The sequence below is a fragment of the Xenopus tropicalis genome, chromosome 5 (assembly GCF_000004195.4).
Source record: "Xenopus tropicalis strain Nigerian chromosome 5, UCB_Xtro_10.0, whole genome shotgun sequence".
NCBI lineage: Eukaryota > Metazoa > Chordata > Amphibia > Anura > Pipidae > Xenopus > Xenopus tropicalis.
Genome location: NC_030681.2, coordinates 53,233,416 through 53,260,487, shown reverse-complemented (window position 1 = coordinate 53,260,487; position 27,072 = coordinate 53,233,416). Strand labels below are relative to the sequence as shown.

Below are 27,072 nucleotides of genomic sequence, written 5' to 3'. Positions count from 1 at the left end.
GAAGCGAAGAAACCACTCCTTGTGCCCAGGGCCTTAAAGCCACAAATAAGTTGATAGTGACAGAAACAATTGAGTACATAATCAATGCTTAAACTAAAACTAAACCCTAAACATGAATATGGCTAGAAACTACATATTTTATTTACTGAACTTAGTTCACCAGCCTAAAGTTTAGCATTTATATATATTTTTTTTCTAACTTCTTCTCTGTATCTCTTTTGTGCAATTCACCAATGAAAGTTTGTGTCAGTAGGGGTGAAAACTGCATCAATTCTGGCATGGATTAGGTGCAAAGTAGTGGTGTGTAGGTACTATATGTAAAGGGAGGAGGCAATGCCTTCTCAATTCAGGTGTTAATTTAAAGGCTATCTTGTATCCAGCATCCTGTAGTTTTTACCTTTTTCAGGATTCATAAGTAACGATTGGTTTAAAGGCACAAGTACAGTAAAACAGACTAGTGATGCTAACCTTTGGTAAACCTTTGGTAAAAAGCTTTTAGACAGGTGCAGTTCTAGTTAATATTTGCACTTTTTCGTTAGAATAAAATGTTCAGCATCATTTAGAAAGTGTTTTGTCAATTTCAATTTGTAGGGCTTTTTGTCATAAGTCCAAAATTTTGATAAAAGACCCAACAAAATCAGTGAACTATGACTAAATGGATAGGCGCTTGCTTATGTAGGAGATAAAAGATCTCTGCTTGTAGGGCACAGAAGAAAATCAGTAAGGCAGTAATTTCAGGATTGTTGGTTAAAGTGGCCAATAATGGCAGGTTTTTGTTTATATGAATAATTTGATTTTATTTTTTATCAACTTTGTATTGTTTTACAACAGAAAGTTTAACTAGAAATGTTAACTGTAAGATTCAATTCATTATTTTTTCCATAGGGTCCATTCTGTAATGAATAATGGGTTATCTATGAAGGGTAATTTCAATTCACGATTCTCTGTGAATTAAACACTGTTCAGTTAGGATAAATATGACTGTGACCTGGCCTGAAAACCAAGCTGTGGTTCCCTAACTTTTCAGCTGGTCGTCCTAGAAAGTGTCAGAAGCATTGGTTGGGTCGAGGGCCCACTAAAGACTCAGTAGGTAAAGATTCATTCCAGGAAGTTCAGTTTAAAAGTAAGGACATGATTTGGTGGGCTAGATATTGTTGAAACTATTTCCTTGCAAAGCAATTGATGTGGGATCCATTTGCTTATTTAAACTCCTCTGTAAAGTATTTAACTTAAACTTAATATGTGTTTTTTTTCTCTGTTTACAAAGCTTGGTACAGTTCACCAAAGGGACATTGTACTACTCTTTCTTCACTGGTATAGGATTGTTAGGGCACACAGTTATCAAACAGTGAACTGTCATATTTACCCTTGAAATATATGCCTCTAAAAGTGTTGGGGAGAAACACAATTATGATAAATGTTCCTGGGGGTGCCAATAAGAGCTATAATTGGCTACTTTATAGCCTCTATATGGACTGACAGCCTACAGAAGGCTCTGTCTGGCATTATACTTGGTTTGTATGCAACCAAAACTTGCCTCCAAACCAGAAATTCAAAAATAAGCACCTGCTTTGAGGCCACTGAGAGCAACATCCAAGGGGTTGGGGAGCAACATGTTGCTCACGAGCCACTGGGTGGTGATTACTGCTCTACAGCCACATGTTTAAATTGCTATCGGGTTGCCAAGGACAATGACATGGCGAGCAGAAAGAAGATCAAAGGGGATGTTCAACACACTTTTTAACACACTTTTCTAAATAAATGTTTTAGAAACAGTTCATTTTTGTTAATTCCAACACATTTCAAATTTTATTTATAGGAGAAGGAAAGGTAAAAACTAAGTAAGCTTTATCAGAAAGGTCTATGTAAATACAGCCATAAGCACTCACAGAAAAGCTGCACTCTGAGTCCTCTACCAAAAGAAACACTGGATTTCTTATCTCCTTTTTTGTAAACATGTTCTTCCGATATATGACTTCCTCTCTCAAAAAAAATAGTTAATTCCTGGGGCCAGAGTCTGTGCAGTTCTCTCCTGTTCCCCCCTACCACAAGAATGCTAAGAACTCCCTCCCCCCTCCCTTAGAAATGTGTAATCTGGGCTGTAAAGGCTAAACTGCAAGCAGGACGCTAAGATGGCAGCTGTATTCTTAATAAACAGAAATAATAATAAAAAAACAACAAAACACAAATACAAGAGTATTGTAGAAATGATACCTATATTGGCTAACAATAAAAATACATTGCAAGCTTTCGGAGCTCTAAGGCCCCTTCTTAGGGCCCCGAAAGCTTGCGATGTATTTTTATTGTTAGCCAATATAGGTATCATTTCTACAATACTCTTGTATTTGTGTTTTGTTGATTTTTTATTATTATTTTTGACACTGGCTAACACGGTACTACAGTTTTTGTTTTGTGATTAATAAACAGAGAAAGCTTCTAGGGCTCTTTACTCAGGTATAGTAACGCTTTCTACAGAATAAATATAGCGTTCTGGGTGGCACTAATCTGGCAAATCTAAAAATGCCAAAATAACTTTTCTTCTCCTTTAAATGAGAAAGTATGTTTATTTCATTAAAGTGTAATAAAGGTGAACATCCCATTTTTAATATCTTATTTGGCAAAAGTGGATAACATTATTCCTTACTGATGTTTTTTTAGCAACTGAACTAAATCTTTCTACATAAGTTTAGTGTTAGTTATAATTTTGCCTATTGGTTTCTATTATCCCAGTGAGAACCCAGCTGCAGCTTTTTCCGAAAGTACTTTTCCCATTATTGCAGTCTATTTTTTGGCTAAATTGATTGTTGTGGTGGTCTCGTCAAATCTTGTTTTACAACTTCTTTTGCCATTAGTCTGTCACCCTGTGGTGTATTGCAATATGATTACCTTAAGATGCTTTAGGAGTCAAAAAAACTTGGCAGTATGTTTTTGGGAGTGAGAGTACCCATGCAGTCAGAGAGTGAGCACACAAACAACTTGCAGATTAAGCCATGGTTGGAATCAAACTCAGGACCCACAAGTGTGTGGGTGCGTGTGTCAGTACAATATGGAAATTCTTTTTTGACCCCCCCCTTTTTTTTTCTACTCCCCACCTCTAGGACTTGATGATTGCTTGCTGCAGTATGTTACTAATGTAGAGCGAGAGAAGATAAATGGTGAACAGCTACTTAAATTCACTCATCAGGATCTTCAGGAACTTGGAATTACGCAAATTCAACATCAAGAGCTTGTTCTTGAGGCAGTTGATCTTCTTTGTGCCTTGGTAAGTCTTTGTATTACCTGTAAAAAAAAATTATAATTTTGTGTTTAATAGTTTTCACTTAATTGGTTTTAGTGGACATTTTTGTGCAATTCTACACAAATGTTGTCAGAAGTGGATCCTAAAAAATTGGTAGTTTTTGATCATTTATTTGTGCTCAGAGCACTGAATGAGGTTTCACAGAACAATCTCCAAAACAGATATGTCCAATTCCCCTTTTACTGTTTGTATGAGGTCCATAAATCTAGTCATTCAGATTAAAAGGGAGGCTGTGACAGCAGTGGGCAATTATTCCAGCAGTTCATAAGGTAATGTGGTGAAGCTATTGAGGGAATATTTAACTGCAATAACATAACTCAGTGTTCCAGTGTTCTTCCCATGTCTGCATGGGTTTCCGCCTAAAATTGGCCATAGTGTGTTAATGTTATAGGGTCTTTAGACTGTAAGTTCCTCTGGGGCAACGATGAATAATCTCTGTAAAGCACTGCTGAAATGTGTCAGCGCTGTATAAATAACAGGAAACAGTGTGAGCAGTAATCCCCTCTAATCTATTTCTTTTTATGATTACTGGCATACACAGAAAGTTTTCTTGTTTGGTGATGTGATGACCAACATAATCATGTGGGGTGTAGAGACCTGTTGGGAGAGGACTGCGTCAGTGTTGTGATGAGGTCCTCATTTGACAGCATTTTATAAAATGCCCAATTTTCAGCCTGTGCATTGTGAACTTTACTGTGTTGTTAAAGTTTCCAATCATGTAAAAGGACATGTAAACCCCACATACAAAAATTAACAGCCTCTTTGAAATCTTTCAATACCTGCCACACTGGTTGTCCAGAGGTTAATAGTAAGGCTGCAGCATCCCCTTAATCACTTAGATTTCTTTCTCCTCCTGTAACCCACTCGGCTCCCTCCCTCAGGAATTTGCTTTGGCTGTTGGCTTGTGGGCATGCTCAGTTGTTATAAACTCAGATTACTAAACACACCCCCCAGTCTAGCAGCCAGTGAAGAAATGGCATTGCTGGTTCCCACAGAAACTCAGCTCTAGCTGTCTGCTTAAGTTTTTTTTCTCCCAACCAACTCTCCTGAGCTCAGCTCAAACAAAGCAGAAATTTTATCAGAGACAGTTGTGCCTGTATTCTTCATTAAATGTATGCTAAATAAGGGTCTCTGTGTGTATATGCTGTTTGCAGATTATTATTATTATTACGGTGGGTATAGGCAAAGTCGGTCCGGGGACCGCATCGGCTCGTTGATCCGACTACATTTTTTAACCTGCCTGATCGAGATCTGGACGATTTCAGGCCAGATATCGGTCGGGCAGGCCCGTCGGTAGTGCCCATACATGGGCCGGTTAGCTGCCGTATCGGTCTAAGGGACCGATATCGGCAGCTAGAATCGGCCCGTGTATTGGGGACCTTTAGAGCTGCCATGTTTTCACATCATCCACACCCATTGCCAAATTTCATCTTAAACATTTCCATCTTAAGTTTGCTCCTTTGGTCCAATTCAACAGCTTAAGGTGAGAGTTGGTAGTGGGTCTGGATGGTGTGAAAACATGGTGGCTCTGACTGAAGATGGCCAGGAAAAAACATAAGTGAAGAAATGTAGTGTTGAGCAAAAAAATAAAGGGCTTTGAATGCTCAAAAAGCATATGGGGAGGAACGTCATGCTAGACAAGAAAGTCAGTAAAAGAGCTGCAGCTGAACTGGCTGTAATAGAGAATCAAAATACATCTGGATGCAGTGAGAATGGTATGTTATTCTGGGGGCTGTACAGAGTAATTTTAGAGATTAAAAAAAAAAGTTTACTTCCTTTTTAACAATGGACGTGACACAGTTTGAATACAAAGGAGAAACCAGAAGCTGGGGAGATAAAGTTTTTAGCTGCAAGCTGGAAGAAAGGAAAATAAAATGATAATTCAGTGTCCTTTAAATATGTAATGAATGCCACTCGAAGGGTTGCTTCGAATTTGTCAATGTTTAAGATATAAAAATGATGATACTTATCTTTTTTTAGCCATTCTATTTAAAGGTTGTGTTATTAATCTCGAAAGCACTTAAAGCAGCCAAAAACCGCAAAATAATTATATCAACACGGGAGCACTTACCGCCATTCATCCACGTGTGCTACTCACAGACCAACTCCCAATGGCCTCAAACAGGTAGAGGAAATCCAGAAAAAGCGGAGCACCACGTGGTGAAAAATAAAATCAGTCTTTATTCAGTCATATTAAAACGGCACATGTATAGCATCAGGACTTACGCTTAACGCGTTTCGTGACCTCACGTCACTTCATCAGAAGCTTAAAAATAAAGACTGATTTTATTATTTCACCACGTGGTGCTCCGCTTTTTCTGAAAAACTGCAAAAACACAGACCCTTAAACTCATAAAATGTTTTCCAATTTTGGTCTATGGTTATTAATGTACAACTTACTGCTTACAAAAGTACAGAACTGACACTGCCATCTTGTGGTATCAATTCTAAAACTCAGTGCTAAGTTGTACTTCTTTAGTCATACAAAATCTTATTTAAATGAAGTGTCTGCAGCATTTTACAGTTATTTACAGTGGGAAGGATTCGTCTGCCTGAAATGAAAGTAGGTGCTGTCATTGCTTTACTTTGGGCTTTTAAAAAATGCTGGTAGAGAAACTGTTCTGTATTATAACAAGTAGTAAAACAGGCAAAACTGCCAATACTGCATATTGTTCACTTTAAGGGTAATGGCAGAAGGGGCACTTTTTTGACCTTGAGAAATCTCCCCACAGGCAACAAAGTATTTAAAACTACATTTGAAATTCTTGCAATGAGAATCGCTGTAGGTAAAACTGACTTCTCATGTAATTGTGCAAAAATGTGGAAGGGTGCATTTTTGCGCAGTTATGCAAGATATCATTTTTACCTGCAGCTATTCACATAGGGAGCAGTTTAAATGTAGTCAGGATTGCATTGCTATTATTGGATTTGTTATATGCACCTATGTACTACTGTTTTTAGTCTTAGGTATCCCATTTTTGGTGAATATTTGTTTTGATGCATGTATGCCATTATTTCGCACTTTTTATTTTTTTTTAAAAAAAATGTTCTGTCACTTATTTAATGTTTTTATAATTATTAAGATGTTATGCACTATGCTGTTTTAATCTAATATTTATTGCCCTATGTAGGTATGCTGATGCATTGCACCTTATGGCATAGTTCTTTCACTTACTATTTTTAAGTTCACTGAAATGATGTCACTTCCTTAAACAATTTAGGATGGGCTATTTATAATTGGTTGTGATTAGGGTGGAGTTGCCTTGAGAAAGGTCTCAATTGGGACCGAAACGTAACGTTGGCTGTATGTTCCTACTGGATGTACGTGGTTTTTCACTAAAAATCCCAGTGTTGTTGGGTTTTTTTGTGGACTCTATGCTTTTTACCATGCATCTGGGTAGAATTCTCCGAAGCAGTGTGCCACCTTATGGAAGTATGTGTGTATATATATATATATATATATATATATATATATATATATATATATATATATATATATATATATATATATATACAAAAATGAACGGTACCGCACTCACAGGACTTAAGAAGATCAAAATTTTTTTTACTTACAGAATTGTATCTAACGTTTCGGCTACCACTGCAGCCTTTCTCAAAGACATAGAACAAATGTGAAGGTGCACCTCATAAACACAATATGGCGGGAAATAGTGACGTCATAGAGTGAAAAAAACACACACCATTGTAAACTATCCACCTCAGCTTAAAGTAAAACATCATCACGAAATCAAATAAACATACACACAAAGACACGGGGACAATGTGCAAACATAAAGACGCAAATAACAATGAGGAAAAATCGACTCACAATGAGGCAGTAATCCGATGTACACAATAGCTCAACTACACCTCCCTGCATTTGGGGTTAGTGCTGCTGGTTGCAGTAGGAAAAAATAGCCGGTTGTGCTTGGTGCGGGGCTAGTATGTTGGAGCACTGTGAGAACTGCAGAAAATGGATAAGGACCGGTGTTGGGAGCAAACCGTGTATTCAGTGGGCGTGGCCTAACCGGAGCGGCCGCTTCCCATATTCAGGCTATTAGAGATGGTACTAATGCGGCACTGCAGAAGCAACTAATGTGCGGGTGAGTGCAGAACAAGCTGGGTATAGGGGAAAAATAAGTATGTGTTAAAATAAGTCCCATAGTCGCTCACCGGAGGTACTTGATTCGGTACGCACAGTCCGAACCAGCACTCTTGGGTCTGCGATAGGGGGGCAGGACCAAGCTATCAAGCTGTCATTTCGTCGCCCAATTAGAGCCTGACAATCAGCGTAGTGTCAGAAACTGGGGATGCCGGTATAAATAGATAAGGCAGAGCTTTTGGAGATAGACATAGGTCTGTGCATGGGCACTCGGCTGGTTCACAGATACGCACGGTTGAACCTGACTTATAGTCGGTCAACTTGGCAGTATCGTGTTCGCAATAATACCGTGTGCATCAATGGAGCCCTTATGGCCTTTTCCTGGCTTAAGAGTGTAGTACATATAGCTAATAAAGCGGGCAAAAACGTCAGCTCGTACCATGCTCACAAGGACAGGTGCGCATTGGAGTAATGGGGAGTTATTCCACTTCAAAAACAACGGGGGTTAAAACCGCTTAAGTCAATAAAAAATACAAATTTAAAAACAATGTTGGTGTCAGTAGAAATGCGGGTGTCGGTTGAAGTGCTACTCGCATACATCGGACAGACTGCTGCGGGACCCAGGAGTGAATAACAAACACGGGGACAGGTACAGAGCACAAAGACACAGGGATAAGCAACTTGCTGGGCACACAGATCATGGATAAGTAACCAAGGACTGCTATCCGTTACATAATGTTAGCAGTTACAAAAATGTTACAATAATAGTTGCTAGTCATGACATAGAAAACAGTTACTAATTCGGTAGAACTGGTTACTAGAGTAGCAATATCAGCAAGCTCAGCACCACAATGATACATCATTTCAAATAGAAAGAGGCGTAAGATACCATTTCATTTAAACCATGTGGGTTAACAGTATTCAGTCTATGTATCCACTTCAATTCTTTCTGAAGCAGTAGTCTGTCGCGATCTCCACCATGTACAGGAGGGGGTACATGGTCAATGATCATGCTGCGCATACTTGCAAGAGGGTGTTTATGTGCCAAAAAGTGGGCAGCCACTGGTGTGTCTGCTTTGCCCGTGGCTAGTGCGTTACGTATAGCCGACCGAAGGTTGGCCATCCGGTCACGAAAAGTAGTGACAGTCTTGCCTACATAAAAGAGGCCACACGGGCATTTTAGAAAATAGATGATAAACTTAGACATACAGCTAAGCCTATGTAGAATAGGAATGTTACGACCCGAGTGGGGATGGTTAAAAGTGGCACCACTTATTAGTGAACTGCAAGTGGTGCAGTTCGGACATCTATAACACCCAAGACGGGTCGAGGGTAACCATGAATCACGGGTTGGTGTCTGATAACAGTGTATGGGATCAGTCTTAACAAGCATGTCTCTGAGGCTGCTCGCTCTTTTGTACGCGATCCGGGGCGGGTTTCTGAACACGGGTGGCAGAGTCTTATCCTTCTCTAGTACTGACCAATGGTAGAATACGGAATTGATAAGAGGCTTCTTGTCTGGCGTATAGGTAGTGATAAATGTCAGACGGTCCTCCTGTGTGTTTGGTGTATCAACACGTGCATGTTTAAGAGTCTGCTCCTGGGTTCTCGATAGTGCCCTGGTTATACTGTCCTCAAGATCACCAGGGTGATATCCACGCTGTAAAAAACTATCTTTGAGATCATCCACCTGTTGGTGTAGTGTGAGTATATCCGAATTGTTTCTCACCATCCTGACCATTTGGGAGTACGGGATACTCACCAGGGTGTGTGGGGGGTGACACGAAGAGTGGTGTAGTAATGTGTTGCGGTCCGTCAACTTCCTATGGGTAGATGTAATAAGTTCTGTGTTGCTAATAGTAAGGTTCAGGTCTAAGAAGGCAATAGTGACATCATCGATCTGGGCGGTGAATCGTATAGTAGATGGAAGTTCATTCAGTGCGTGTATCATATCCCAGAACTGTTCTGTCGTGCCCGACCATAACAACAACAGATCATCAATGAAACGAAAGAAGCGGAAGATATGTTTGCCATAAGCAGGTATAATGTGTGTTTGTTCATAATGTGCCATAAAAAGATTCGCAAACGCAGGAGCAACATTTGAGCCCATACTTGTGCCACTTGTCTGTAAGTAATATGATAGTTCAAATTTGAAGCAGTGATGTAATAGTGACAAGAGAAACTCAGTTGGTGGTCTATTTGAGTTAGGATGGTTCGAGAGAAAGGCCTGAATGTTGGAAATCACTGTATATAAGGAAGACACATCCATAGTGGCCAGTTTGATCCCAGTGGGTAAGGGTAGAGATTCACGTAGTTTCAGCAGTAAGTCGCCGGTGTCTTTAATGTAGGTTGATGTCGCTTTAACCAGAGGTTGAAGAAAGTGGTCCACGAAGGTCGATAAAGGCTGGAGTAGAGAATCCCTAGCACTGACGATCGGGCGTCCTGGTGGTTTGGAGGGATGTTTATGTATCTTGGGGAGAGTGTAAAAAACAGGGCATTTCGGATGTTCAGTCGTCAAAAAATTGAATGTGTCATTATTGATATAACCACAGTGCAGGCCGTGTTGTAGGGATGCATCCACCTTTCTTTTGAACGTCCATATGGGATCCCCATCGAGTCTGCGGTAAGTATTGGAGTCTGAAAGCTACGCTGATTGTCAGGCTCTAATTGGGCGACGAAATGACAGCTTGATAGCTTGGTCCCGCCCCCCTATCGCAGACCCAAGAGTGCTGGTTCGGACTCTGCGTACCGAATCAAGTACCTCCGGTGAGCGACTATGGGACTTATTTTAACACATACTTATTTTTCCCCTATACCCAGCTTGTTCTGCACTCACCCGCACATTAGTTGCTTCTGCAGTGCCGCATTAGTACCATCTCTAATAGCCTGAATATGGGAAGCGGCCGCTCCGGTTAGGCCACGCCCACTGAATACACGGTTTGCTCCCAACACCGGTCCTTATCCATTTTCTGCAGTTCTCACAGTGCTCCAACAAGAAGGAGGGTTCAGTTCTTCCTCTGTAATATACATACTAGCCCCGCACCAAGCACAACCGGCTATTTTTTCCTACTGCAACCAGCAGCACTAACCCCAAATGCAGGGAGGTGTAGTTGAGCTATTGTGTACATCGGATTACTGCCTCATTGTGAGTCGATTTTTCCTCATTGTTATTTGCGTCTTTATGTTTGCACATTGTCCCCGTGTCTTTGTGTGTATGTTTATTTGATTTCGTGATGATGTTTTACTTTAAGCTGAGGTGGATAGTTTACAATGGTGTGTGTTTTTTTCACTCTATGACGTCACTATTTCCCGCCATATTGTGTTTATGAGGTGCACCTTCACATTTGTTCTATGTCTTTGAGAAAGGCTGCAGTGGTAGCCGAAACGTTAGATACAATTCTGTAAGTAAAATAAATTTTGATCTTCTTAAGTCCTGTGAGTGCGGTACCGTTCATTTTTGTATACATTACTGCTATTTTTTGGACTGCACCCAGGCAATGATGTTTGCTTTTTCGTGAGTGCCTGTTGCACCATTGAAGATTTATATATATATATATATATATATATATATATATATATATATATATATATATATATATATATATATATATATATATATATATATATATAATTACAAATGTTTGAGAATAACTTTTAAATAGTAGAATGAATTGTTTGCAATGCAAACAGTATAGCATTAACATAATTAAAATCATAACAATATTTTGTTAGGCAAAATATCCTAAACAATTCATATGCTGAAAAACATCTTGAGAAAATGCCCTTGGGCAACTAATGTCGTAAGTTAACGTATAAATTACTTTAATGCAGTGGTTATCAAATTTTTTCAGTTTAAGTCCCTTTTGAATGTCCAACCTCTTCATTGGCACCTCTTTAAAAAACATCCTTTGGTCAGGGAGCCCTTCATCTCATTAAAAGTGTAAATATTAAGGAAACTATCAGAGATATAGGAGAGCAAATCACAGTTCTTTACAAATTTCACCATAACCGGACACCAGGCTGAGCCCCCCCACCACTGTTCATTTTCCCCATGGGGCCAGCATAACATGGAAGGCTGTGCCAGAGAAACATGTTTGAATGGCCAGTGCAGCATGAATTGGAATTGATTGCTAAATATCTATTGAATGTTATTATTTTATGTATAAGTCTGACCTGTTCAAACTTTAATTGTTAAATTTGTAAAAGCACAGGACAAGAGTACAGTATGGACTATTTTTAAATTAATGTTGAGTACTGAGCTGGGTTTAGCCAGAATTTAGTCCTAGGAGTTTATTATTGATGCATCATGTTTGTATTTATGTTAGTCCATGAAAAATAAGATCTTGGAAAACTGCATTACTTATTTACTATATAGTAAGTACACAGCTATCCTATATATACTCACACAAGGGCTAAACTTTTTAATTTCATTATTACTTTCATTTCAGAATTATGGTCTGGAAATGGACAGCATGAAAAATACTGTGCTAAAACTGAGATCATCATCTAACAATCTTCAGAATTATATTGGCAATCAGAAGAAAAGTGCATCTTATGATAGCAATACATCTCACAAGCCCCACAATGATTTTCTCACCTCTGCTGTAGAACTCATTGGCTCTGCAAAAGCTTTATTAACATGTCTTGAAAGGTAAGGGTGATTGAAATATTTTGTTTTTGAGCATTTGTTGAATTATATTACAGATATGCCACAATTAAAGAAATTAAGTGTGTCGAAAACATATCTCTATACATTGGCCAAAAAGCTGATGGTCCATATAGGCCATATTGGCCAGTATATGAAGGCATAACAGTGTCCCCATTTACTGAGGTCAGCTTTGAGATTGGTCAGTGTTCACCTGGAAAGTCGAGAAAATACCATCAGATGAGAACTGCATCTAGGCATAGATGTGTGAGCATGGTTAAAGTTGTTGCCCCATGAACCAGTTGTTTGTATCACTAATTAAGCCCACTGTTTCAGCAAAGTTCTGTTAGTTCAAAAGCCAGAATCAGAATGGTACGATGATTGGGTCAATGATTCAATTAAAATGAGGCCCTCCATAGATAATCAGGGCTGCTCCTGCCATGAGGCAAGGTGAGAACTTTGCCTCAGGCGGCAGTGAGTGACTAGTTACCAGGGTAGGCAAAAAGCCACCTCTGGTCACTATAAGAGCCAAACTTCCATTTTTTTAAAACGGAAAATTAGCTCATCTAGAGCAGAGAGCACAATAGCACTCTCTGTACTAGCAATGTAGCCCTCCAGGACCTGCTCTAATGCTGAAAAGGGTAGATGTTGGAAGAGCACGTCTAGAGGGACTGAGTTAAAAGGTTTTGGTGGTCTGTGTAGGTCTATTTTAAATAACTCCTTGGGTTAGGACTGAAAAGTTCTTCGGTCATTGTTTAGAAAGGCTACTAATCAATTATTTTCTTTCTACCTAATGTTACTCATACATTAGTAATCATGTGGAAGAACCTTTAAGATTCAAAATTGGTGTTAGTTGTAACTTTGTAGTTGTGCTTTGTAACTTGTGAACAATTTACTAGGGTATAATGTATTTGTTCCGATTTCATGTTGTTTGGTTACAGAGCTCCATTTACAGAGATCACTGACTTATCTTCAACAAAGAATAAAATTATTCAGCTCTGTCTGGATTTAACAACAACAGTTCAGCAGGTCAGTCACTTTCCTGGTGCTATTTACTATTTCATACTGCTCATTTGGCACTCTGAAGTGTTTATTTCTCTGTGTGCACTCTCGCTTCATAGGGGCAGATTTATCAAAGTGTGAGTTTAAAGCTTAATACATAAAAACTCACCCATGTTCTATTAATTCCTATGTGTTTTTTAGAACCGTATTTATCAATGTGTGAAAGTTGAACTCAAGATCTGATAAATACGCTTCTAAAAATCCTATTAGAATGATTAGAATGTGGAGTTTTATGTATTGAGCTCTAATCTCACATTTTGATAAATCTGCCCAACTGTTAAATGCTAGTAATTGTTGGTTGTATTTTCCATTGTGATTTTTATTTACAGTTGTTATTTTCCTAGGAATTCTCTGTTGAAGAAGTGGAAAATACAGTTCTAACTGTTGTAAGTATATTTAATGTTTTTGTATTGAAATATGACAGAATAAAACGTCAGGTTCAGGTAACTTTTACCATTTTTCAAATGAGGCACTGTAAACAAGATACATGCACTACAGTTATTTGTGTATATGTCTTTTTTTATTGGGCCACAAAAAAGCTCACTCTTAATACTGCCCAGCAAAATGATTTCAAGAGATCTGTTAAACACATGTAAGCTGGCTATGTCAAGATTTGATCAAGCAGTTTGGCCCATTTTGACCATATTGCCTGACTTTCCTTTTTTTTTTTCTTCCTCACAATGTACAAGTGTTACACCACATATTCTTTCTTCTAATTAATATTGTATAAAACCAATTATTTTTTATGCATGATCAATCAGTCTTTGCTTCTGTGCTTTTTAATAGCATTTGCCTCTATAAGGAATACAGTAGGAACTAAGTGGATGTATATAAAAATAAATATATGTTTTTTTGCTTCTCTCTTAGTCCAAAGAACTAAATGATATATGTGACAAGACAATCAGATTGGCTTCAGACCCACTTGCAAGTCATTGTGCCTGTTTGGAGGAAGTGCATATGACAAATATTAAACCTGGTGAAGGCCTGGTATGTAATCCATGTGTTGCCTAATAATATTTGACCAAAGTACTTTTATATAAAAAAGAACTAACCACTCCAGGTACGACAGCCCCCCATTTGGCCTCCCTCATCTCTACCTCCTGACACAATCTATTAGAAAAGTGCCCCTATTTAAAAACCTAAGCTAGAATCAGTTTCAACTGTGCACGCTCCTGAGGAGAGCATCCGAATGGACAGAATATGGTGCCTGGGAACTGCACTGTGCTGCTCAGGTTTTCAAATAGCGGTACTTTTCTACATAATAGACTGTGTGGGAAGGGAGAGGTGAAGGGGGGCTTTGGTATCTGATAGGGTTTAGTTCTCCTTTAGTCCTGCACGATGCTAAACAAAAAACTACACTCTAAAAATCTTTGGGTGAGTGTGATTTTTGTCTTATGTGTTTGTGATTTGTAAGATTAACATAGGAATCTTAGGCATCCTCTTCAGTTTACCTTATTTGATTACTTTTTAGTAGGTGCAATTCACAACGGCAGATCCATTACTTGTGCTGGTATGATCGTGGGGTCTCCTTATTAATTCAACACTCCTGCCTGGTGCATTCAAGCAGGAAGGGACAGCTAAGGATGCCCTGGTGGGAGTGAACTGGAATTACGCCACTGCAAGCCTTTTAGTTTTTTACATCATGTTGATTAAACTTTTGGACCACATTTACACACAGCGCCATCAACTGTATTTCACTGGCGATAAATTGTCAACTTTGCATTGGCTTCTATGCAACCATGCACAATACTCCTGAACTAATTACAACTCATTGCTGCAGCATTGCTTAAGTGCAGAGGTATGGTTGGGCAGTGTGGCAGATGAGCTTACAGCCTTGGCCGTCTGTGTATATATGGTTGCCTCTTGTGGAATCTTTTGTCAGACAGTCTCCTCCTGCCAAGTGAATGTGCCTCTTTCTTCATGTTGATGTAGTGAAAAACTAATAGCATGCATATACTAATAGCCATATTTTCCCCCACCTCACCTTAGGGAATGTATATCAAATCCACATACAATGGGTTACATGTCATTACAGGAACTACTGAGAATGTAAGTAAAATTTTTTTCTTTCATTAAGATTTTTAATTACCCATACTAAATTATGTGTTGTCTTTATATTTTTGCGATGATAACATTTATAATATACTATATAAACTGAGGATTTTAGATACTGGGGATTTTCGATTTTTGGAGATATAACTTTTTTGTTTTGTTTTTTCCTTCCCATTTTTTTCCAGTTTTTATGGGCTATGACATGCAGTGTTTTGATTGCTTGGTACTTTGGGCAGTCTGCATTGTCACTGCTACTTGGACAGTCCCATTTCATGTGCAATAGCTCTGATGGGATATTTTCAAAGTATAGGTTTTACTTAAATATGTGCAATATATAAACCAAGGTAGTTACTGTCCCTTTTATGCTCAGTGAATTAATTGCTTGGCAAGAATTGTACATGTACACACCCTAGACATAATATGAAATGAGCAAAGCTGTGACATTGTTAAGGACCAGTTACAAAATAAAATATATACTATATCTAACTGTGCAGGATGTGTATGGCCAGGCATGGGGGAAAAGGTAGCATCCAGCAAAAAGAAAAATAAATTAACCAAGTCCCCCACCGCTCCAGACTGAATTTTTACAGAAGTAGTTATTAATATTTTGTGTGCAGAGTGGAGCCGAGAATCCAAAAAAGATTGTTGGTCAAATCATCATCAAAGACCGCCTTGGGGGAACACTGTCCTATCCTAAATAGGAAAGATGCTTTTTTTAACAGATTTTTATAAAGATTATCACATTTTATCTCAATGTACTAGGTATGTGAAGGTACTGGGAATCCAGGGGCGAATATACTAAATTAGTTTTTTTCCTTTAGCTTATTTGAGCCAATTAAAATGCATCCAAGACTGCTGCTGTTGTGCATTCAAGCTTTTTTGAGCTGAGAACCACCAGTGCTGGTGCTTCCCTTTGTGCCTTAATCCATACCTGCCAATTCACGCTCAGCGGTGGGCAAATGGAAACAGATAGACCTTTTCTAGGATGGAGGAGAAAACACCATGGGTGCCACTTGCCACCTGCACAATTCAGCTGTGCAACTGACAAAATGCTCCCAATTGCCCCTCTATTCACCTAAATGTGAAATGCATGTACTCTGTGTTATTTTTTTTTCTATTGCCACCAGCTGCATTCGAGCTGTCTAAATGCTTGCTTTGTTTACTTTATTTTGTTGGCACTTGGTGGAAAAATTTGTTTCATGAGAAGAGAGGGTCCTATGCTTGTTTACTCCTAATCTACCTTTACACAGGTTAAGAGCAGTTCACCCTTACAAGAGGTAATTTAGGTTTTATAAGGCATTTTCTATTTTATTAAGTATCTGTCTGTGGTAAGCAGGCTTCACTAATTCATAGTGGTCTGGTGGCATAGATGCCCAGTGTAGGATTTATCCAAACATTTCTAATAAAGTTGTAGTATTTGACAAGATAGAAAGTAAATACCATATATACTCGAGTATAAGTCGAGTTTTTCAGCATGAAAAATGCTTAAAAACTCATGCTCGGCTTATACTCGAGTGAATACTGGCATTCGGCGCGCACGCTGCAGCCGCCCCCCCCACATGTACTCTGGCACATAAAGTGGCTCAGAAAGTAGAGCTGAGCCTAAGCAACTGGGGGGGGGGGGGGGGGGATGGTGCTCTGAGCTACTTTACTCAACAATAGCAAAGTGAGGTTGATGATGGGAAAACTTATATATACACGCTCAACTGTAAGTAATGGCATGAAAGTTAAATGTGCATGATAATTAAATGTGCGACTGCAAGAGTACACATGGGGGGGCGGGGGTGGGGGGGCGTGCGCTCCGAATGCCAGTATTCACTCGATGTTCCTGACAAGTTTGCTCCCCATTGCACCCATTTACTGTTATTGAGTCAGCGTGTGCTGAGCTACTGTATTCAGCAATAGCAAGGTGAGGTGGATGCTGGAGGGAAAACTTATCTAGACACGCTCAGCTGTAAGTAATGGAATGCTGCAAGGATAAAATCTAGTCAGGATAAATGGCATGATAATTAAATATATGATAAGCAATAGCAAGGAATTCTATTAAAGATGCACATAATACATGGCCAATTAGTAACCAGATCAGCTGTATACACTATGGATTTCATGGAAGTCTACAGCACGTATCTGAACTTAATCCTAAGTAGCAGCCAGACGTGTATATGAAGTGGTACCCCGTCTATTACCCTGCCCTTTTCATGTTCTTGTACCTTAAACAGATTCTTAGCACTAATAATCAGGATCCTGGCCATTCTTGCCTCACACTCTGGCTTTCGCCATTCTATGGTATCTGGATAAGAACATCCAGCTAGGTTAGTTTTAGCTGACTTTTAGTGTTGCTGGTTCTACTAGCTGTAGCAGGCTACAACTAAACCTCCAAATGGCTTAAAAATCTATATTGATGGAAATGTGCAATACCAGGGGGCAGTAGCTCCAAAACATGATCATCTGAAGGATCCATCTTCATGGTATTAATTCCATGGTATTAATTCCTGAGCCTTCCAGATGGGAGTGATTCAAATTATTTTAGGCTCCATCCACCTTTCCCTAATCTGCAGCTGCCAACATTTTATATTTCACAGGGGGTCACGCTGAGTGTCCTTTATTAATTATTTGATTATTGAAACTTAGCAGTAGCTGCTGCATTTCCCACCCTAGGCGTATACTTGAGTCAATAAGTTTTTCCAGTTTCCTTAGGTAAAATTAGGCACCTTGGCTTATATTCGGATCGGCTTATAATCAAGTATATACGGTAGCTTAAATAGCTTCAGAAAGTCAGCGCATATTTACCAGACCTCCATTTAGGTAAATCTAAACGATATGCACCAAAAGTATCCACACATCTAAGGGCTCGTACCCACAAGCATTTCTTCCTACACTCCCCTGCAGTTGCATTCTCTTGCCTTCCACCGCAGGAGAAATGCATTCCATTCTTCCTAATGTGGCTGTACTAACACAGGTGTGTTTAAGGGTTGAACGTAGCATGTTGCATTAGTACAGCCATATTAAGAAGAATGGAATTTGTTTCTAATGCAGGAGAACTCCACCACAGAGGAGCCAGGAAGAAACACTCATCAGTACAAGCCCTAACTGTCCCAACATTTAATTTCGTAAACAAGGCTATTAATATAAGGTTGGTCCTCCCTATGCTGCTATAACACCTTCTCTTCTAGGAAGGGTTTGCGGTAGCTTTTGGAATGTGTTTGATGTGGTCTGTAATTTGGAAATCTGCATTGACCTGTTACTGCTACTCAATACAGTACTTAAGTCACAAGAAATCAAGACCAATTGCCATTATTTGTTGCTAGAGATTACATAGCTATGGTAACAATGGGTGTGGTTTAAAAAACCAATACCACTGATTAAGGTGGCCACACACGTGGCGATCTGACGATCGTCGCACGAAACATCGTCAGATCCGCCACACACCGTTCAGGGCTGAAACAGCAGATAAGGAGGTAGAAACAATAGGATTTCTGCCGATTCAGCCCTGACGGCAGATTTTGGTCAGACGCCTTCTATGGTCCGATCGGCGAGTCGACCCATATCAGCAGCTTCCTGCGATATCGGTCGACTCGCCGACATGCCATACACGCACCGAATATCGTACGAAACGAGGTTTCGTACGATATTATCGGTGCGTGTATGGCCAGCTTTAGAAGGGATGTTGTTACTTTTGATCATATCCTGTACTTGGTGAGTAGGTATGTGTTTCCTGAGCATTACCTAAACTACTGTTACCTAAAACCTTCAATCTATATAATAATTTACCTCTAAAGCTATGAAAGTAAATTCACTAATAACTAAAGGCGGCTTTAATGATGTCCTTCCATCGTTTAAATTATGTCCTTCCATCTCATTAGTCTGCAGCAGATCGTTCTGGAAAGGTTCATGCTGGTGATGAAGTGATTCAAGTTAATTATCATACAGTGGTAAGTATCTGGATTTGAATCACAGTGGATGGTAGGGTTTTAAAATAGTGTCAGATTTGCCACAAAGTACATTTTAATAAAAAAGAACAAAGAATGGGTGTTTTTATTTTTATTATCCAATTAAGATTGCTTTTTTTTTTTAAAGGATGTTTGCTTAATACACAACATTTACACAATGTTATACCAAATCATTGCTAACTACAGGGAGGTATACTATCTTAAAGGAAAACTATACCCCCAAACAATATTAGATATATTATATATATATATATATATATATATATATATATATATATATATATATATATATATATATATATATATATATATATATATATTTTAAATATATTTAATAAAGGAGCTTATATGTAATACCCTGCTTTATCTAAATAAACTATCTTCATGGAAGATCGTTTGTGTCATTGGGTAATACTATATAGAAAATCGGCATTTTAAGTATTATGGGCTGTCCCCTGGGATCATACGATTTATGGTGCACACAAACAAACCAATAAATTGACAAAGTTATGCCTATGACACGTCTTCCTGTAACAGTTAGAGCTGCATCACTTTTCTGGCAGGTGATCTCTGGGGAAGCACACAGACCGTTACTAAAGGTGGCTCAAGGTTAAAGATGTAAAGGGGCAATATTTACTATTATTATTTAATATTTACTATATATTTTGTTAAGCATTAGTTCTCCCTTAATAGGCCACCACATACAGAGCTGTCACCCACCCCTCACTAAGGTGGCAGTCCTAGTGATAGTGACTACCAATCCTGCTTCACTACATCTTTTTAAGACAAAGACAGACAAGGCGATTAAAAAATCCATTTGCAGTGACTTATCACCACTGTTAAAATATGGTGACTTGTACTACATGGTTACTTTCACACATGGCAGCTTGTATATTTATGGACAGAGGTAGCGTTGCAGTAATTAGTTGCCGTGTCTGGTTTATTAGTCGCCATAAGTAGGTTTTTTTTAAAAATCGTGGCAACTAATCGCTCCGTCTGTCTTCACCCTAAAGCAATGGTAGATCCTTCATATTGTTGAGAGCAGTGTGTTTGGTATATTTTGATCACTTATGAAAGATTAAACTTTTACATGATGCGAATAACCGTAGATGATTGCCCTTTAATTTGAAAATGACTCTGAGGGCCACATTATTCTTCTTAAAAAAAGTTTTAACATTATTGGTCTATGAGTTTGTTTGTTTTTTTCTTTTTGTTCTTGCTCAGCCTTCTGATTATTGAATTTGTTGAGAGCACAGGCAGATAAACTGCACTATAAAAGGTTTGGGAGCAGAACACCGAACATTCTCTTTTTGTCCATTGATCTTTTTTTCAAGATAGTTACCTTTTTCTGTGAATTAAAAAACAAATTGTTGAACATTGTCTACTGTTGTAGTTTAGCAGTCTAAGTTTGCATCTAAGTTTACATATATTTAAGGATTTTGTCTTCCAACATGCTGTGTTAAAGCCTTGGCGTTCTTCCTGTTAAGAAGAGTGATATTTAGAGCTTTGTTAGGTTATCCATGCCCACATTCATCTCATGCCAAGATACTGAACTAATAGCACAAAACACACTTGCCATTTTGTAATAGCACTATGCCACTGTTGTTTGCCCATGGGAGATGAAAAGGTAACTTGTGGCCAGCTTGTCAAATGCTCTTTGGGCAATACTAAACCTGTAAGATGATTCAGTTGTAATACATCTATTAGATCAGTGGTTTTCAAACTGTGGTGCTGGTCTTTGGGGGACAGAAGTAGTTGTTGGGATGGCTCAGTTTGAAAGTATGGCAGTGTGATACCCGAGGAAGGGCTCTTCCCCAGAAACAGTTGCCTTTTTTGAAGGCTAAACAAAAGCAGGTTTGGTAAGACAAGTAAGTCTCAACATTTATTTTTAAAATAATCTCTGTGTACTCGACGAGATACTTTTGGGAGCTGATGTTAGAGTGTAGTTTGAGGGAGACATTTTGTGTTATCCTAGTTATTCTTGAAAATATGCCTTGCAGTGAATGGCTGTTATCAGATCCAGACTTGACAGACCATAAGGGGATGAGGGCCTGGACTAGGGGTAGACAAACAGAAGTGGTACATACCTTTTCTGTCTTCCCCTAGTCTGGATGCTTTTGACTTAATTCCTCCCCATCCCCACACATCGTCACCATGTGTGCAAGTACTCAGCTTGGCCTGGCACTGGCATTTACAGCAATATTTCCATGTATCTATAACCTTGTTATGAGGATAATTGGGCTATTACATGGATACTAGAAAAGATAAGTTGCCATAAATATTTTTTACTTTTTTGTTTCTGGCTTTTAAGAAGCAAACTGGAGAAGATCTAATGAGGTTTTGTGCGTGTTTTTATTTTTTTAAGGTTGGCTGGCAATTAAAGAATCTTGTAGCCAGGCTGAGGGATAATTCAGGTGCAGTCACACTACTTCTGAAAAAGAGACCTACCAGCAGCTTGAATTTTACTCCAGCGCCTTTAAAAAACCTGAGATGGAGGCCTCAGCTTGTACAGGTAAAATCATTTTTTAAAAGAATATTTAGTATATTTATTTTCGAGCAAATCCACAGATAATTGCAGTGTTGTTGTTGTTGCAACAAAGTTACATAGTATTTGATGTTCAAAAAACAGTACATGCCCATCAAGAATATAACCCAATATAATGTTTTAAACAATGCCTCCTTTATATATTAAAATGAATCCGTTCAGGGTTCAGTGCAGGGATTGGCAGTGGGGGAGAGAGTTTCATTGTGTTTAAAGCAGTAACAAGCGCTACTCTGTCTGCCCGACCCATTGTCATTCCTATTTGCTGTTATCTGTTTGGCTGATAATGGAACCCTAAACTATTATTGTTACTCCCCCGCTGCCTATCTCTGTGTGTTTCTGTAGGGGAAAAGGTAATTGGCAACCCCCTCCTCCAGAGGGATGACCCTTCAGGGAGGAACTGTTAAGGGCATATTTTAACAATTTAAATAATGTAAAGGAGGTGTTTTTTGAAGCATTACATTGCCTTATGTTCTCCTTTTGCAAAGTGTTACCAGTCTGGTCAGACATTGCAAAAGATGGACAACCCCCTTAATATTTGACTTTAATACGTTGCACCTACAAGCCAGCATGACCTTATTTAAAGGTGTTATATCTTCAGGGAACATTGCCTTGTGCTTATGTACCAAAGCTTTCAGAATACAGTCTTCATCTAGGAGCAAAGCAGGTAGGCACTAAACTGGACTGCCTGGTACACTAGTTCAGGTTTAGAAATTAGTTATTGAAAGGAATATCAGGTAATTTAAAAAAAATATCACAGCATTGTTAACTGTCTATTTTTGTACTTTTACTATGTATTTTAAAGGTGAATAAAAGTAAGTGTTCTTGGAAAGCCTCCCCCCCCCTTAGTCTTCTCTAATATATGATTGCAAAAGCTAACCATGTGCGTTTGAAGCCAGGTGGTGTGAGTTGGGGGAGCAAGCAGGTGCAATTCGGGGAGGCTCTCCAGGAACACTGGTTTCCTTTAAAATATTCTGTGCCTGTTGATGCTGGTGTGTTTTTATATATATTGTTTTCCTGGAATATGTTTGGCAGTGCACCTGGTTTTTTGTAACCAAAACCTTTACGTTTCAAAAATAACTAAAGCCACTTGGAGCAACATTTAAGGGGTTGGTGAGCAAAATGTTGCTTCTGAGCCACTGGTTGGGGATCACTGCTCTAGTTTATGCATTTTACTAATAAAGACAATTCTTTTTAGACAAGTCACTCACCAACAGCTATGCAGTCTCCAGAAAGCACTTCAAATTCTTCTCTAAAAAAAGAAAAGCCGGCAATTCTTGATCTTTACATACCACCACCACCAAGTGTTCCGTATTTTCCACGGTATGTAATTATTTTTAAACAAAATAACAATTTAAATATTTAATCATTTTAGATTTTCACCGCCAAAGTAACTATAGCAATTATTAATGGGTGCATAGACATGTGCACCTGCCGTATAATCTGCAATGCATTCATTTTTTTTTAATGCTACATATGCATGGGACTGGGACCATATCAATAACCTTTTATTTGAATGGGACCTTTATATTCAATGCACTGCTGATTAAAATGCCAGTGGATGAGATACCAATGATAATGAAAGAAATGAGGAGACTTAATTGAGGCAGTGTAAAGTGAAGCATAAATATATGAAACCTGAATCTCTATTGTACACTATTGTATTGTAACACTTTACTTTTGTTAAGAAAAAAAGGAAAATTCATTACCCAAAATGACTGTGATAGTGATGAAAAAGTTCAGCTATGTAATACCAGTATTTATGTCACGACAGTTTTAGCTCTGATTGCTGTGTTTATAAAATGCTCAAAGCACGGGGCACACAGTTTCTTAAACCACCCCCTCTGACTTGCATGTAAATCACCTGCAAGCTTATATACCAGTGTTTGTTAGGTGATGTAAACTGTCTTTTTTATGAATGTCAATTTACATGGAAGTCAGAGTAGGCTTTGGGTTTTTGGCACCATATTTTTGGGCTATTTAAAAAACATGACATTCAAAGGACCTGAAATCGCTGCATTTGACATTACCCTAAGGAGCTATACAGAATTAAAAACATTTCTTCCGTTTAATCTTATATTTTCTTTATATGTTGAAGGGTTTGTTTCTTTCTTTTTTCTTTAAAGTACTGAGGTTGGCAGCAGTGGAAGTAACAGATGTGTATATCCTATTCCTGGGTCAGAAGGTTCTGAGTCCCCAAACTCTTTTTTGGACCATGAAAGCCGCAGAAGATGGTTTACTATTGCCAACTCTGACCAGCTTTTCTCTTCTCCATTAGAAGTGAAGGTGCAGCCTGCAAAACTCAGAGACAAAACACCTTCATATGGTGCGTTCTAACCACATGGCATGTCAGATTATAGTAATATATGTTATCCCAGGTCCCAAGTGTTCTAGATAATGTATGCATAATTGTACACTGATTGGGCCTTTATGTATTCCTATGAACACATTCCTGGTAAAATTATCTGAATTTGTATATGAGTCACAGTATAGACACTGGAGGAGTATGAGGGGCTATATATTAGTTATAATTTTCTTATAAGGAATCTACAAAACCTGAAGGAAATAATAAAGCTTCTCTGTAGTTTGGTGCTTCAGGAAATGCTCTGAATTGTCGCTCCATTAAGAGTGAATGCCTGCACCCTGCCTGTCCATTCATGTGTGAGGTGAATATCGCTTGGAAAAGTGGAAGCGAGCGACAACATTCTGGGAATCTCATTATTTGCCACGGCCTATTAAACAAGGGACTGTTTAGTGTCTTTCATAACATAACAACAAAGAATATGTAAATAGCTCCTCCCTTTTCTAACCCACGCACAAAATCCTTTAACAAATAGTCATGGTAATGGTCTGTATTTTCAGAAAGAAACTGCTAAAAAAAATTATAAACCAAAACTCTCCGCATTTATTTTTGAGAGCTGTTTGGTTCATATTATATATTTTATTGCACTGCAATTCATAACATTGTAGATGCAGTATCAGCGGGACAGTCACATAATTGAATCTCACTGCCATAGAGAAAGGACAACTGATTCCCAGCTGGGAGCAAATATTTTTAAAGATAAATGAAACATCTGAGCTGTGTTTGACAAGTAGCAAAAAGGGCCAAAACCTTATGATAAAGAAACCAGTCCTGGGAGGGACTGCAGGGAGCAAAGTACAGTTTTGAACTCCATTGACATGTTTTGTACCTCCAGTGCAGCATTTTTCCTATGATCTTAGATGAAAAGCACCAAAACGGAGCTTAAAACTTTGACTGCCAACTACAGCACAACATGTTGCACTTTGAGCCCTTTTTTAAGTGTGTACAAAGTAGAATGTGATACTCAAGATAAACCCCAAGACCCACCCCCAGCATAGCTGTAGTTGGAGGACTCCAAAATGTAATGTTTTCATCAAAAAGTTCATTATGTGGTCAACTAAACACAGTCTATAAGGCATGTAAAGTTACACATACATATATATAAATAATAATTTCTCTATCAGTCGTCTGTGGGACACAGGGACCATGGGGTATAGTAGGTACCAGCAGGAGGCAGGACACTAGAATAGGAAGAAGAGGCCTAACCCCTCCTCCCTGCTGCTATACCCCCTTGCACTTCCTGCCTTCACCAGTTTTTTTCTAGTGTCCCACAAGGAGACAGGATCATCTACTACTCACAGTCCTTATTTCATCGGCCAGATCCAATCTGGCAACAGGGGTTGTCCTAGAGGTCTCCAACAGGAGCCCCTCTATCCAGGCTTCCCCCTACGTAGGAAAAACAGGAAGCTGGGGCCCCCTTCACGTAAGCTCTTGCTACCGGCCTTGCAGATTCCCTGCCTCTGACTACAGAGTGCAGAAGCTGCCCAGCTCCCCTAGTGCCAGTAAGCCTGCATAGCTAACAGCGCTGATATGCTTGCCTGCCTTACTCCATCCCCCGGCTTGGTCTGCTCCCAGTACTATCTGTGCCTCCCAGCCTACTGTCAGCCCTTTTCCTAACTCTGCCAGCCTGCCACCGTTATTTTCTATAGCCTCCGCTACCTCTCCGGCTCCCCTGGGCCTTCCGAACCGCCTGCGTTCCACCATTTGCGTTCCACCGTTGCGTTCCACCTTCTGCACAGCCGGATGACGTCACGCGCCCCTGCCGAAGTCTCTTCTTCGCGCCTTCCTTTCGCGCGCTTTACAGGCAGCACCGGATCACTCGGCTCACCGTTCTCCATCCTGGTCACTGCTCTCCATCCTGATTGCTGGCTCCTTCTCTTCCTGATTCAGGCTCCCCAGGCAGCACGGGCTCACAGGGACCGGTACCCCTTTTTGTTCCTCCAGGAGATAGGCACTGGCATATGGGAGACTAGGCTTACCGGGTGGGGTGGACAGGCACGCAGGCCACAAGGGGGATTCCCCCCCCTTGTTTTTCTGTTAAAGGCATTATATAAAAAAAAAAAAAAGTTTTTATTTTTTTCATTGATGCATTACACTGGCAACATACCTGCTCTGTACTAAACTGACCTGTACTAGCACTGCTCTGGCACTACACTGATACGGTTGTTTCTGTACTGACACTGTACTAACTCCGTGTTTTGGCCTACTTACACTCTGCACCATACTGCCACTATACTGATATTGTATTGGCACGGTATTGGCACTGCTTTCTGCTTGTTTGTTTTTCCTGCCTTGTTTTCTCCGTTCTATCGCTCCTAATCATGGCAGAGGGCAATTCAGACGGTCCCTTTTCCAGGGGGGCCTCTAGCGCATCCAAAGTAAAATACCTTGCTTGCGCCAGGTGCTGCAAACGCCTCCCGTCAGGCAGGAAGGACCCCCTATGCTCCTCCTGTTCCAAGATTCCAGCTGAGACTACTTCCCAGGCCCAGGAACCTACGCCTCCGGTCCAGACCGAGGAACCAAGGGACGGGCCTCCTTCCGCGGAAACACACGCGATACAGCCACAGGCAACGGTCTCCAATCAGGAACCTCCACCATGGGCTGTCTCTCTTTCTACAGGCATTCCCAAATTGGCAGCATGCCTGGACAAACTGTTGGACAAGTTGGATCGGGAGGAACCAGATCCCCGAACCAAATCCCTTAAACGTCACGTGCCGCCGCACACTGACGAATACAGCGACTCTGATTCACCTCAGCCCTCGGCCAATTGGGATGAACAATCCCTAAGCGAAGGGGAAATTTCAGACGAAGATGACCTTGCCGAAACTGAGGAAACGTCTAAAACCCCATCGGAAGCGGTAGATTCCCTCATTGCGGCAGTCATATCCTGCCTTGACCTCAAGGCGCCAGAGGCTCAGAGTTCGGCGCAATCCCTATTCAAGCGCCAGAAGAAGCTCCTATCCACGTTTCCCACTCACGAACAGTTGGATAGTATCATCCAGTCAGAGTGGGATCACCCAGAGAAGCGTTTCCAAGCCAATAGGCGGTTTCAGCGCTCA

General features: G+C 39.7%; 1 protein-coding gene across 1 annotated transcript in view; it reads left to right on the top strand.

The window, feature by feature from the left end:
- Nucleotides 1-27,072, top strand: part of cnksr3 (CNKSR family member 3) — a 47,731-nt gene that overhangs the window by 11,708 nt on the left and 8,951 nt on the right. The window contains 10 exon segments of the mRNA NM_001142190.1: nucleotides 3,099-3,262; nucleotides 11,849-12,051; nucleotides 12,987-13,074; nucleotides 13,452-13,493; nucleotides 13,975-14,094; nucleotides 15,097-15,156; nucleotides 19,023-19,091; nucleotides 21,475-21,621; nucleotides 22,850-22,974; nucleotides 23,778-23,977. Coding sequence (NP_001135662.1) covers nucleotides 3,099-3,262; nucleotides 11,849-12,051; nucleotides 12,987-13,074; nucleotides 13,452-13,493; nucleotides 13,975-14,094; nucleotides 15,097-15,156; nucleotides 19,023-19,091; nucleotides 21,475-21,621; nucleotides 22,850-22,974; nucleotides 23,778-23,977 — 1,218 coding nt within the window.